This window comes from Lipophrys pholis, assembly GCF_963383615.2.
Source record: "Lipophrys pholis genome assembly, chromosome: 10".
NCBI classification, from domain to species: Eukaryota; Metazoa; Chordata; class Actinopteri; order Blenniiformes; family Blenniidae; genus Lipophrys; species Lipophrys pholis.
Window position 1 is genome coordinate 14,322,686 of NC_137640.1, and position 14,690 is coordinate 14,337,375.

Genomic DNA, 14,690 nt, shown 5'->3' on the forward strand with positions numbered 1-14,690 from the left:
CTGCCGCCGCTGCTCGATCCAGTTGTCCTTGCTGACTCCACCGGTTTTTATAGTTTGTGCACGGAGATCACCGTCACTCATTACCGACTGCCTGACACGAGAATGGTCATGGTGAGTAGAAGCCGGAGCGCGCACAGTTTCTGTCGGACCAGACTGTCCGCAACCAGCTGATCTTTATCTTTGAACAATTCCGTTCTCTGCAGCAAACATACAGGTAGTGCCGTTGAAACAGTTGGATGAGGTAGATTTCTCTTTCCGACAACCGCCTTCTTACACGTTTCTTATTGGATTTATTTCTTCTTCTTTTTTTTAAATAATCCAGTGTGGCGGTTTTTTTTTGTTTTTTTTTGTGGCTGCACTTGTATAGACAGGTGTGTGCCAGGTACGGGCCAGTTTACTTGCGCGCTTTGGTTTTGATAGCGTTTCATAAAGAAATCTGGTAACGAGTCTGTTATTTTGTGTGATTCCGAGTTAGAAAAAAAAAAGGGGGGGGGGGGGGTGAGAAAAATTGGCTGTCTATAATGCTTCAATGTTTTAGATCAAAATTAGTCTTTTTGTGCTCATTGGTGTGTGACTGCGAAAAAGCAGGAGTGGCGTGAAGTGAAGGCTGCTGTGTGCACAGTTTTGTAAAACGCACAGGATATTTGAACATGCACCCAGTAATAGCTCATTTATATACACAGTGTTGCGCAGGCATCCAGAGCCCCCGAGGCTGCAATCACTCTCTCGGAGCTCCGCTCCGCCGACTCACTCAAGCACAGACTTCAGCAACGATTGATTGCTTTGCTGGGATTTAGAGAGCCTTTTCTCTGCCAAACCAGGCTGAGGCTGGCGTGTGCCGACGAGGGCTCGGAGCCAGCCGGAGAGCGAAGGTGTTAACACTGAGGGAGGGGAGGTGAGGCAGAGGGCTGATGGGCGAGCCAAGAAGCCAATCACAGAATGTGAAAGGGAGTGGGGGAGTTGGTGTGGGAGGGGGTAGGGGGGGTGCGTGTGGGCGGGCTCTGACCTTCCAGCTGAGCAGGCGACTGGGCGGGTGGTTGTAGGAAGGAGGAGGAGGAGGAGGAGGTGTGTGTGGGGGGGGGGTCTTGCTGCAGCCCAGCACTCTCATCCAGGCTCACCATTCTCCTCTCAGCATCTGTGGAAGAAGGCGATGCTTGCTCCGCGCACATCCGCTGCTCCGCTCTGTGCCAGCCACCAAGACTGAGGATAGGAACAGAGTGGCAGAGTGACACGGAGAGAGAAGAGACAACACCGATCCACTGGCTGGGGAGGCTAAATATAGGAAGATAGTTAAAAAAAAAAAAGAGTGGGAGATATTGTTTTCGGAGGCGTTGCTGTAGCTGGTGTGTGAGGAGTGAGAGAACGTGAGACAACGGCCAGCATCTCCCAAATGGAGTGGAATGGGTTTAAGATGGTAAGGAGGGCTGCCAGCAGCCTGCCACCACACTCCACTGTATAGCTAACAATCGGTTCATTTAGAGCTGCCGAGTGTGAATTGAGCATGATTCAGTTGTACTATCGGCCACATGTAACCTGACTTCTCCTGCACAGGCAATGCAGCGGTACTGTTAAACTATTTCTTGTGCAAAATGTTAAGTTCTTCCTTACCGTGGTGGGAAGAATATACAGCAGGGGGACTCGGCTATCTGGCCTGGGAGGTAGAATGAGAAATGGAGGAGGACAGATGGAGGGACAGAGCCAAAGATCATGCTAATGGGAGATGTGTAGAGGCAGGGCTGGAGGTAAGGCAAGGCTGGGAAAGGAGAAGGGGGAGGAATGGGTTATTCTGGGGAATAGCACCTATTTATATTCATGTAAAAGCAAGGACTTCAGGTTTCCCCCCATTTTCTTTCCTTTGCACCACTCTGATATATTTACCTGTCCATAGTACTGCAGTAGAGATGGAATGCGTTGCATTGATTTTGGAGCATGTTGCGCATTGTGGGAACCAGACTTCTGCTATTCATGCATGCAAAGTACTCTGTAGAAGTTATTTTAGTAGACGTGTAATCTGCCACGCTGCTTGTGCGCACAGTCCGAGGGTGTGTTCCCCATGTGTTATGCCAGAGCTGAAGAAAGATGGAGTAGGTGTGACAGAGTTGCGTGCATGCCTGGATTAGAATAGATTGTAATGGCATACATTGAGTCATTCTCAAGTTTTGTGCCACTTACTGATCTTTGTAAATCTGTTTATTTGTGCACGAGAGCAATAACTGTGAGATATGCAAGCGTTCTGATTTTGCTCACCTTCTCGAGTCTTAACAATGCATCCATTTATTCAATGGCCAATCACATCCACGTGCCAGATTGAGACACTGGCTCACACAGGTCGAAACCATTTCATCTGGCTGTCGTTCTTACTCGTCAAACACTGTAAGACGGAGTAGTAATTCATTGCCAATATGTCACCACTTTGATTATAGAATCAATACTTTCATTTTGCATCTACAAAGCATCCATCTGCTTTCCCTACAGTGAGTTGACTCACTTTTGTTTTAGTGGACCAACCAACGCATTACCTGTCAGTGAGTAAATGTTTGAATGTTTGGGTGCTGTGTAGTTTTCATTAGACGTAATCAAAATGCTAATTGAAATAAAAATGGCTCCCTTGTTTGGTGATGTAGCTTGTGATGGTCTTTTGGGTGTCATTTATCGAAAGCTGATGAAGCAAGAAGTTAAAGAGTGTATATTTTCTGTATCGTCAGAGACCAGTATTAATGAAAGGAGGTTGAAGGAATGGGAGAGAAAGAGAAGGAGAAGAAGAGTAGGGGCAGAGTAGAATGCTCATCAGTATTGGAGGTATTAGACGGGCGTGTGCAAACCTCCTGATGGGAACCGGGGGGGGTGGGGCTGATCGAGGAGCCATTGCTTTTTCAGACACACACACAAACACACACACACACACACCGTGGCTCTATCACCCTCAGGCAGAACACCGTGAGCTCCAAGGTTACACATCAATGCTAATAGGGTGGGTGTGTGAGGAATTTATTAGCTAGAGTGCACCGACCATGTGCTCCGTGGTTTAAACATAACTGAAGATCAGAGAAACTTAAGATGGGGATAGATGCTGGGGCACGTAGGTATAGCAGGATTATGGGCCTGACGGACACTGGAGGTGGTAAAAACTAAAATAAGTATAATCGGAGGATCCTGTGTTTTGTGTAACTGCATTATTTCCAATGTATACATCAAGGGGCTGAGTGACGTGTGTCCAGCTGCAGATTAACATGGTTATGAACCTGATTAAATGCCAAGCAAGTGCACAGAGTGAGAAATAAAGAGACAAAGAGAGGTGAGGAGCGGGCAGATGAACAGCTGCATCATAATTTTCTTTGCCATGTTCTTATGCAAAAACAATACACCTCCATGACTTTCAAGGATAACCAGGCTTAATTTCTTCTGTATGATCCTTTTGATAATCAGATTATTCTCGGTGCTTCAATAATAGCGCTTTAATAATCGCCAAATGCGCAAATATATTTCTGACCACCACACATAGAGGTTTAAACAGTATTAACATAAATAGCAATAGCTGGAGAGTTACACAAATCTAGGGTAATTACACTATCACCCTGATTTATTTATTTTTTATCAACTTTTTTCCAAACCTTTTACTGTTATGAAATAAATAGTCTAAAACATGATAATCCCTCTGCCATTTGAGGCTTCATATAATAAAACTAACGAGCTAACAAATTAAGTTCGAAAAAACCCAGACCAATGCTCTGCTCAGATATTCAGAACAGAACTCCAAAATCTTTGCAGCCTGCTTATGCTTTCTTAAAGCTTTTCTCCTGGGCCTGGTATGCTGATCTGCTTTTAGAAAAGAGTAAGTTGGCGTGTTCTATAATTTGGGAATTTGCGATTGTACAGAGCAGCCAGAAACACACCCTTTTCGTCAGTTGTAGCATGCAGTGAATATCTTTCATTAGAAACTGTTTGGACGGGGACACGTTAACACCAGCGAAGGATCGCGCCTCGAGCACATTTACATTATGTGTTGAGAGTGTAGCGTCAGAGCTGTGTTGTTTTTGAAAATACCAAAACAGTTATTCAAGAAAAAATAAACACCGGTTACACTATTTCTATTCGCTTTCACAATAATTAGCCGAAATGTTTTATGTCTATTGTGTTTATATACAGTCTGTAGGTGTTAGTGTGCATGTTGGGAGAGAGTGCAGACAGTACAAGACTGATCGCAGCTTAGTCACAGTCTTATGTTCACTGTAAAACTTTAAGCACAGGTTTTAAAGAAGTACGGGGTGAGATATTTAAGGGTTGCTGAAGTATTCCTATGTGTGTCTGTGACAATATACAATATACATATTGATTCTGTTCGTTCAAGGTTGCTTCAAATTTCTTTTCCCCCTTTCCTGGTATAGAGTTTGTGGCACCATTTGAAAACGAGATCTTCACAAATGTTTAGGGGGCTATTGGTTCTCAGATCTGAGTAATAAAAGAACAAGCTGATAAACAGTAATATCCCAAAAAAAAGCGTATCAAATGCAACGGTGCAACCGAAAACTTAACACGTGTCAACCACTTTCTGCATATCTACACATCTACATCCACTACCAGGGAAAAGTTTAGACACATCTTCTTATTCTATGTTTTTTTCTTTACTTTCATGACATTTTCCTGAAAACTAAGACTGAACACATATGGATTTATGTTGTTAAAACATGTTTTAGTTGAATTAGATTCATTTCGTCGTCCTTGACTTTATGTTATAGTTTCTTTTTTACCAACAAGGTAGTGCAGGATGTTTTTACCTCGCTGACGTGTTTCGACGGCGGTCTGTCGGGCCGGCCACGCCCACCGCCGTGGGTCAACAAATCCATAAAGGCCTTTATGATGAAATAACTGCTAGGAAACCACTATGGAGGAAAAGCAACTCACAGAAGAGATTTGTTTGGGCCAAGACTGGGGACACTGTTCGGGATATATTCAAAATTGAGGGCACGCTGAACCAGCCTGGCACAGTATCGAACAGGGAAGTGCATCTTAACTGGTCTCACAATTCAATTACGTTGATCTTGTTTTCGATTTGATTCCACAATGCGTCACGATACATTAAGATGCATGACTCTGATGCATCCTCAATTTTCTTTATAACGGCTCATGGCTAACTTTTTTCTTTCATTGATACAAGCAGCCAGATGAATACAAACTCAATTTCTAATTTAAAAAAATGACAAACATAAATATGACTTTAGTCTGAACAATGCTGACTCCCAAGTGTATTTATAACAGTAAATACTAAAATGACATCAATACAGTGCAGTGTACTGCATTAGGGTAAATATTTCAATGTTAACATAAATGTATAAACATTTAATTAAACTGTGAACTAGGGATGCCCCGATACCTTGTTTTTGAAGAGTACTAACATTTAACTACGTGCGGATACCAAGTACCAATACGAGTACTTCTTAAATTCCTGAAAACCTAATTCAGATTCTATAAGCAAACAATGTACGACAACTAAGCATTGCCTTGAACAACCTCTGAACAGCGTCTGTGGCGGCGCTACACCTCCTATAGCCTTGAGGCTCTAGTATACTGCTGCATCTACCGCGTGGCGTCTCGCCACGCACTGCCCTCTGTGTACTGTAGACCGAGGGACCGAGCTTGCTGTGTGCCGCACAGACGCTCCAGCTCACTGTTAATGAGTGTATCAGTCATACTTTAATCATATTTAGCACGCAGCATCGCTGGACTGTGAGCCCTAAAACTCTTCCGCTTGTAACGTGTAGCACGTCTCGGTAAATATCTCCTGGATCCACTGAGCAGTTAAATTAATGAGTGACATCCGGCTAACTCTGTTAGTCTAAATGTCACTCGCGATTAAGTAGCTGGTGTTGTACGAACTATCTTTCACCTCTTAATATTTTGGCAGAACATGATTTACAGTCTGTCTAATCTTTGTCATTGTCATTAATATTAAAAAACGTACAAACCGCAGACTCTCGTGCTGTCTCGCGTCCCTGTGGACGAGTTACTGATGCATGACGTCATGTCGCCCTTGCCATCTTTTTCTACTGTTGGACAATCAAGAAACAACATCACTGCGTTATAATCGATTATGTTTTGTTGCTGCATTGATGCAGAATTGTCTGCATCGCGATGCATCATAGTAACGATTAAATTCCCACTTCTCTAGTGTTTAGTTGGACCATCATTTATTTTTCAACAGGACAATGACCCCAAACACACCTCCAGGCTGTGTGAGGGCTATTTGACTAAGAAGGAGAGTGATGGGGTGCTGCAACAGATGACCTGGCCTCCACAGTCACCTGACCTAAACCCAATCCAGATGGTTTTGGATGAGATGGACCGCAGAGTGAAGGCAAAAGGGCCAACAAGTGCCGGGCATATCTGGAACTCCTTCAAGGCTGTTGGAAAACCATTTCAGGTGACGACCTCATGAAGCTCATCCAGAGAATGCCAAGAGTGTGTAAAGCAGTAATCAAATCAAAAGGGTGGCTATTTTTGAAGAATATAAAATTATAGATCATGTTTTGAGTTATTTCACAGTCTTGTATACTGCATACTTCTATATGTGTCCATTCATAGCTTTGATGCCTTCAGTGAAAATCCACAATGTAAATAGTCAAGAAAATAAAGAAACTGAAACTTTATCTTACTCACACATTTTGCAGTCCATCAGTATTTTGGCGATACAGCGTCAATTTAAACATTGCAGAATATTTTGTTGTCTTTTAAATGTCTTTTCCACTTTCCTTTAAACAAAAGCTGGATGGAAGCAGTTAATGAGCCAAAAGCCTGTTTGAATAAGAAGCTGCTGTAACAATCTCTGTCCCAATTAGCACGCTTTGGTTTTTAAATATTCCTTTTGTGTGAAGCCTAAACACACATGAAGACTCACAAAACGGTCACGATGAAAATTTAATAGGCTTCCACAGTGATTTCCTTCATTTATTTAAAATGATTTTTTTTTTTTCTCCCCCCCCACCTCGTGCTTTAAAAAGCTCGAATTCTGAGAGGCATGGTGAGGCATTCTGCTGTGAGGGGAGCAGCATTCACAAATACTAGACCTAATTCCTTTGGCAGCAGCTCAAACTGCTACAGACAGACACATAATCAGCTGGGGAGTGTTAGCGCCTCAGCCCACTAGCAAACACAGGACCGAGCCCTTGTTGTGCATCGCTGCTTTTCAGAATAAATATCCCGATGGAAAATACAGTGGGAGGAAAGAGGTATTCATGTGTATATAGTTCTTTGTTCAGTCAAAAATACAGACGGCGAGAGGAACACTGGCTTTCCGAGCTACTTTACTGCTCATTCTTCTCGATCGGCTCTCTCCCTCATCTTCTCTCGGTCTCTCACCCCTCCTTCCTCCTTCTCTTTTCTCTCATCCTCCACTGTACCCTGTGTGTTTTGGTATTCATACAGATGTTTGGATTTGACTGGCAGTTTCTCCTGAGACTGTGCACAAGCGGCTGACTCGTCTCATCTGCATTTTGCATCCCAGGAACAAAAAAAAGAGAACAGAACGCGGCAGAAAGCGTCAGCAGGCAGACAGGCTATGTGTGTCTGCGAATGAGTGAGAAAGCGTGTGTGTGCGTGTGTGTGTGTGCACGTTGTGCCTGTTGTTTGGCTTTGGCAGCTAACCGGCCCCAGTGCTGTTGCTGTGTGATGTTTAAAGGACGTTTCAAGGTCACGCTTTCGACAGGCCTCACCGCCTCTGACATATTAAACATTTATATATTTCTGTAGCCGAATGAATTATAGATTGAACATGCAACTGAACATGCTACAAAATGGCTCAATTGTGCTTGGTAATAGACACATTAGGGTCTGCAAACACAGCATCCCACATGGCATCATATAGCCTGCTTTATCTCAGCCAGAGCAACAACAAAAAGCATGATCGTTGCATTTTGTGGTAAAGCAAGTCCACAGAAAAATCCAACAGTGAAAGAAGAGACGATACAAATGTGTTGTTCTCTAGTTTACTTCTTCAGAAATTGTGTTCCTTTTCAAAAGTGGACCACTTAAATAAGCACTCCTGGATGAGTTGGGGGGGGGGGGAATAAAATAATAATTTGTAGCACATTTCTCAGTCTGATTCCAACAACTTTGGAAGAAAGAAGCAACTTGGTTTTACAGGTAATTGGAAGAGAAAGGCCACTTTAACAACATATGAACAAAATATTATATGTCATTACTTTGTAATCGTTGTACTAATGAAAGCATTTAAAGAAGAAAACACCAAATATATGCATTCTCATTTATTAAACTTAAGCTTGAAATGAAGACATAATAAGTAGCGTGCTCTTTTTATTAAGTAAAAGTACATTTTATGCAACCATGGAGTGAAGTGCTTTGCCACACCTGTACTGGTGAAGATTACATCAGAAAGCATGATCTTTACTTTGTGTGGTAAACCAATACTGCAGAAAAATCTTCTAGTTCAATCTTTCTCAAACATTACTCATTTTTTCCCCAAAGAAAAGTCACCTGTGAATCGGCACACAACAAAAACTATAGTGACAACAGTTTCTGATTTGTAAGACCAGAAGAGTAACTACAAATAACTCACAAAATGTTGTAATTCATTTATAATTTGGCAAATACAATACCTCTAACATGACCGTGTAGTAATATTGTACTCTTATTAAGATGAAATAAAAATATATGGTTTAATCTAACTTGTGACTTCAGTTTTCATGTTACTGTACTTCTTGGAGAAATCCAAAGTATCCCTAGATGTACTATCACTCCACTTATATATCACTTTTTCCACTGATTTAACAGCCCCCAAATCACTTTATAATGTTCGTTCTATTCAGTCATTCACACACCCAATGGAAGGTGCTTAGTCCACCCACTGGGAGCAGTTTGGAGTTCAGTGTCTTGCTCAAGGACACTTGAACATACGGACTGATGGGGGATTGAACCTACAACCTTCCGATTGAGAGTCAGCCCACTCTACCAACTGACCCATGGCTATGAGGATAAAGCTACTGTACATAAAGATCATGAAGCTAACATCTTTCATTTAAAAGTCAAACCAATTTATTTTTACGTACAGATATTAGTCAGTACAAGTGAGTAAAACCTGAATATTAGCTGTTGCCACTGAGATGTGTGGTTTGCACCTTTGATTTTTGCAAGTGTGACAACAGAGATAGATTCCCACTGGTAGTTATCAGACCACAGAGGTATTGGACAGTAGTTGTGATAAGGGGGGTGTTGGTCGCAAAAGGAAAATGGATTATCACAGTCAACGCTTATTATCTTGAAATCAAATAGAACACAGTCCGTCCTGCACAGCGACACCGGATGAAAATGGAAGCAATGTGATATTCACTGCTTATAAGGACTGATAAACGTCAGCAGCAGGCATAATCACCACCTGACAGCGACATATAGGAGGTAAAGGGAGAATCAGAGGGAGAGAAAATAAGAACAGTTGTGAATTAGATTTGTGTTATCTTGCAGATGCATGGTTATCAGGTGTATGCTGACTGAAGCACTGTTGCAGAATTTTCTATGGCAATACACCACCCCCTTCTATATGTGGTCTTGGTGTGTACACCACAGTGTATGAACAGAGATAGTCTCCTGTGGGCATTTTCAATTACTCCACACTGTACGGCGGTAGGGGGGATTAATCGGCTCGTTTGAATGCACGCCACACTTAATGGTTTAGCTGGTGTGCCGCGGGCCTCATCTGTTAGCTGTGCTGCTATACATGTAGACTTCTGTCTGTCGCTCTCTCTCTCGGTTGCCGTCGAAGCAATTTCTGACAGCATCACTTTCACATCAAGTCACACTTAAATTTTATCTTCACAGACGATGGGCCAGTCAAACCCCAAGTAGAATGTTCAATGACGAGTACAAGGCAAATTTATGGGATTTGAAAAGTAACTAAATTAGTATAAGTATATCCACAAGAAAAATATACATGGGAATAACAAAGAATTTAAATCTACTCTGCACAGTGATTGATGTGACTGAATATCCAATATTTGGTACAGAATATGCAACTCAATAGCAATCATGTCACTCAGCACATGAAAAAGATAATCAAGCACCTGAGGATGGGGGTAAAGTTTCAGGTTGTGGCTCTATCAATGACGTAGTATCTTTTTCGGCATCCACATGTAGCTTCCAGTTATTTGTTGCCTCCATCATTGCTCATTAAGACGGATGACGGACGGCTGTCCTTTTCCCTTGCAGATATTTGATTTTGATTATACTAGGAGCTGTTCAGAGATGAATTAATACCCATATTAGCAAGGCACGCCTACACGCACACACACACGCACACACACACACACACACACAAACAGTCCAACACATCTAAACCCTCAAAGCCACCCTCGCAGTACCTCTCTCTGTGTTTTTTGTAACTGACACACCACATGTGCTTATATCAAGCGCAAACATGACGTGAGGTACATATATATATATACATGCTTTCACACACACAAGCAAGACAGTGTGTGTTCAACTGATGTTGCGTGTAAATACCACATGGAGTTGTGAGTTTCAGATATGTCATTGGGATGACATTGTTTAGTAGCATGCTGGTTTTTCCATGTGTTGAGAGCCAGAGTGCTTTTCTGTCCAAAGCACTGCGTCCAACCACCGACCCGAATAGAGTTAGAGAAGAAAAGAAGAAAATAATGTCAAATGAAGAAAGAAGAACACTACACTGTGTAGACACACACACGCACGCACGCACGCACGCACGCACGCACACACACACACACACCCCAAAGGCTGGGAAATTAATTGTCAAGTACTATGGTCAGTTGGTGTCTGTGTGATTTAGCTCTATGCATTTGCTGCAAGGCACACACAAATTCATGCATGCACACACACACACACACACACACACACACACACACACACACACACACACACACACACACACACACACACACACACACACACACACACACACACACACACACACACACACACACACACACACACACACACACACACACACAAGCAGGCTGTGTCTGAGATGCAACTGATGGGGGAAACAGGGATTAGATTAGGAGGAGCTCTGCCTCTGCTTAGCAGCCAGGCAAGTCTTCCCATCTCTATCTTGTTTTCTACATAAGTGCTGTGCTGTAAGTTTCGTTGTTATCGTATACCTCTCGGCTGTTCATAGCTTTTTAAATACCTGTTAAACAAAGCCAATATTGCCACTTCCAGCGTGAGACCCATTTTAATTAGAACTAGTGATGTGATTGCTACAAAAAATGTATATAGAGTTCAGTCAGATGAGAATAGCAATTTGATCTTGGACTGACCTTGTTTTTTTTTTTGTTTTTTTTAATCAGGTTTCATCAGTAAATTATTGCCAAAGAGAGAATGAATGTAGACGCAAAGAAGCCAGAGATGTGCAGTTGTTTATAGCTGCTTGCTGTAGGGTGACATTGCTGAATTGCTCATCTCTGACCTGACACATGCAGGTGGGCACAGTAACAGGTATACAGTTGGGTAGTTGAGTTGAGCGAATCTTTGTGCATGTTTTCATATGTTTGTTTATGTGTGCACAGTTGTGTCTTAGTGTATGTTACTAAAGATAGCTGGTAGCTTCTCTGAAATGGCTGGTTGCCTGCACAGGTGCACGGTTGCATTCACCTGCCAGCTACTTGTGGAGGTGGTGTCCTCGTCCGTGACACATGGTGCTGACTCAGTCGGAAAGCCTGCCTGCTCTGCCTGCCTGCCTTGCTGTCTGTTTTTGCGTCCTCTATACTCTGTCCCAGCCCAGCTAAAAGCAACTTCAGCTCAATACGGAAATGGGCACCTCACGGAAACACGAGCTTTTCCCATAAAGGCAACTCAGAGTGGAGCAGGTTTTTATTATTGCACTGATGCGGTGGTACTTATATTCCTTTATTAAAGGTCATAGTGAGTAAAACATGGATTTTGTGTTGTGAAAACAGAGAGAGAAAGGGACCTTTTCTGTCATGCTAAATGACAAGTGTGATGTAGGACAACGGGATTTTGTTGCCTTGCTCAACAGAAACAATGTTATTAGTGACAGAATAAACTAGAAATGTTGAGAAGATTTAAATCTTTTAACACATTCATATTTGATTGGAACTGATAATGAGACAACAGTTTAGCCATATTAGTTTACCAAAACATACTATGGGCCTAAACAATAATATTTGCCATTGATCACACTCAGAAGTCACCAAAGGAAAGACAGATACACACAGTACAGACATCCCAATGATTTGACTGGAGGCAGAGGCGTGAGCTGCTGCAGCCAGAACTGGAACAAAAGTTGGCAGGGTGTTGATGGAAATTTGATGCTGTTCAAGGGAAGACCTCTATTGGGATGATGGCACTGCATCGACTTGCAGCCGAGGGTTGGATGGAAAAATAGGGGTCTGGGTCACCAAGCAAGGGACTGCTCCTGGCACAGGAGTGAAACTAGAGGATCCGTGATGAGGACCAGCAAGGCCAGGCAAGGGCTGGGGCAAAGGGACAAGGGAGTCAGGCTGACAGGCGAGGCCAGGCTTTCAATTCCAAGGCCTGGTCCCCGGTGCTTCGAGCTTCAGCCAAAGAGCTAGGCAGGTGTCCAGCTGATCTCACACCCCCACAAGGGAGGAACTGCAGAGCACCAGTCACTGGAGCTGCACAAATTGAAGTGTCATCTCCAGAGTCAAGATGCTCACCAATTTTCTGCATGCGTTGGTGCAGAGTTGGGATTCAGCCAGTGGACAAATGGCTCCAGTTCCGCCTACAGTTTGGCTGAGCGAAGGAGACTATGGTGTGTGTGTGTGTGTGTGTGTGTGTGTGTGTGTGTGTGTGTGTGTGTGTGTGTGTGTGTGTGTGTGTGTGTGTGGGTGTGTGTGTGTGTGTGTGTGTGTGTGTGTGTGTGTGTGTGTGTGTATGTGTATGTGTATGTGTATGTGTATGTGTATGTGTGAGAGAGAGAGAGAGAGAGAGAGAGAGAGAGAGAGAGAGAATGTGACTGTGACTGTGTACTGTATGTATAGAGTACTGCAGGTCCTCAGGGACACTTTGCTTCAAGGGTGTTCTGTCTTTTGACTGCCCACAAAGCAGCATGAAATAGTTATTGAGAAAGGTTTTTAGATAAAAAATAATTGGGATGAACAAATGTGAAAAGAGTACTCTCGAACAATCAACTTTAGCCCAGTTAAATATAAATTGCAAGTTTTCTGGAGCTGTCAGAAACTGGTGAATGTGACAAATTATTTGTGACATTATATAATAGAAATATAAATCTTAGTAATATAGATCTTCTCTGATGTACCCCTTGGCATTTGGCCTTATCTTGTCATCTCCTGACCTTTGACCTTACACAAGTATGTGCCAATTACCCACAGGCTGTGAGGGAGTGTGTGGGAAATCTCAAATCGATCTCAGAGAAAGACTGATACATCACAAAAGAGAAAGAAGAGAAGGAGTAGAGGGGAAAAGTCAAGCTAAAGTTAAATGAAAAACTGCTTACGTACACGTCCCGTACGGTCTGGAACATTTATTATTCCAAGTCACACAGAGAGAGAAAGGAGGTGGAGGAGGATAGAAAAAGCGAAGAATCCATTTGGTAAAGTAGATGCCGATCGATGAGGCTGGAGGCAGGCAGGCCAGAGTGCAACGGGGGGGGAGGTAGGGGGTGGGGGGGGGTAGGGGGTGGGGGTGCGGGGATGTGTTTGTGTGTGTACTTGCGCGTATGAGACGTCCCAGATTACTTTCCCCTGATTGATCCAGGCCAGCATCTGTCTGACCTGTAGGACGTTTCAGAGCTCGGAAACGGCTGGTGGAGGTGGAGAGATGGTTAGAGAGAGTGAGACAGCCAGAAAGAAAGGGAGAGGAGAGAAAAACAAAAATCAATAGCGCAAGAGAGCATTACGCAGAACTTGACTGGCCAAGAAGCTGAGATAGTAAAGTCGTATTAATCTCTTTGTGTCTCAGTCAGTTTGATAGGAGCTCCTATGCAGTTTCACTTTAGGGAGTTAGTGAGAGAGAGTGAGTGTCTGGAGTAGCAAAAGGTAGATTTTACAGTTGATTGTTAATGTTAATGAAAGTACAGACAAGTATGCCAAAGGCAGATGGAATTGACAAATAAAGTCTGAGGCAAGATGGTGACGTGCAGTCTAACGCGTCAGATGGTTGCATACTGGCTCCATTGTGTAGCTGCCAGGCAATGTGTCTATCAGTGGTGAGATCCTGCAGCATATTGTCTACTCCGCAGTCTCTACAGTTTCCATCTATTCCAAGTCAGGGTAAATTGATTGTCTAAGCTCTGTAAGAAAAGGGGGAGGGAAGCCTGGGCCAGGCCAGCTATATAAAATGCTTGTTTTATAGGTTGAAAGAAGGATAGTAGTGACAAAGGAGAGATATAATGTAATGGCAAACAAAAACATCCATACCATTTAAATTTAGACTGAAAATTGGCATCATGTAGGGCTTGGGAAATCGGAAAAGTGCAAGGAGGTTTGTGTATAGTATGGAAGAACAATCAAGAGCATACGATGCATTTAATCAAAAAAAAAAAAAAACAACCTAGAGCTAAGCTATCCTACCTTCTGTATTTTCCAATCTTCAAGTGAAGCAAAAGTATAGTCTCTCTCCTCACTTTCGGTGCATGAGGCTTGTACTATTTGACTGCAGTGCCCAGATACCACTGGCCTGGAGCCCAAGGAGACAGGAAGCACTTT

At 43.0% G+C, this 14,690-nt stretch overlaps 1 protein-coding gene across 5 annotated transcripts in view; it reads left to right on the top strand.

The window, feature by feature from the left end:
- elavl4 (ELAV like neuron-specific RNA binding protein 4) overlaps nucleotides 1-14,690 on the top strand; it is a gene marked incomplete at both ends in the record, with an annotated part of 82,486 nt that overhangs the window by 14,838 nt on the left and 52,958 nt on the right. For 2 of the 5 annotated variants that reach the window (XM_080473529.1, XM_080473530.1), the window contains one exon: nucleotides 1,391-1,414. The exons of 2 other annotated variants lie outside the window; for them this stretch is intronic. In XM_080473529.1, coding sequence (XP_080329655.1) covers nucleotides 1,391-1,414 — 24 coding nt within the window. Of the gene's footprint in view, nucleotides 1-1,369; nucleotides 1,415-14,690 lie in introns of those variants that run through there. One more of the 5 variants, XM_080473531.1, reaches the window with a different exon arrangement.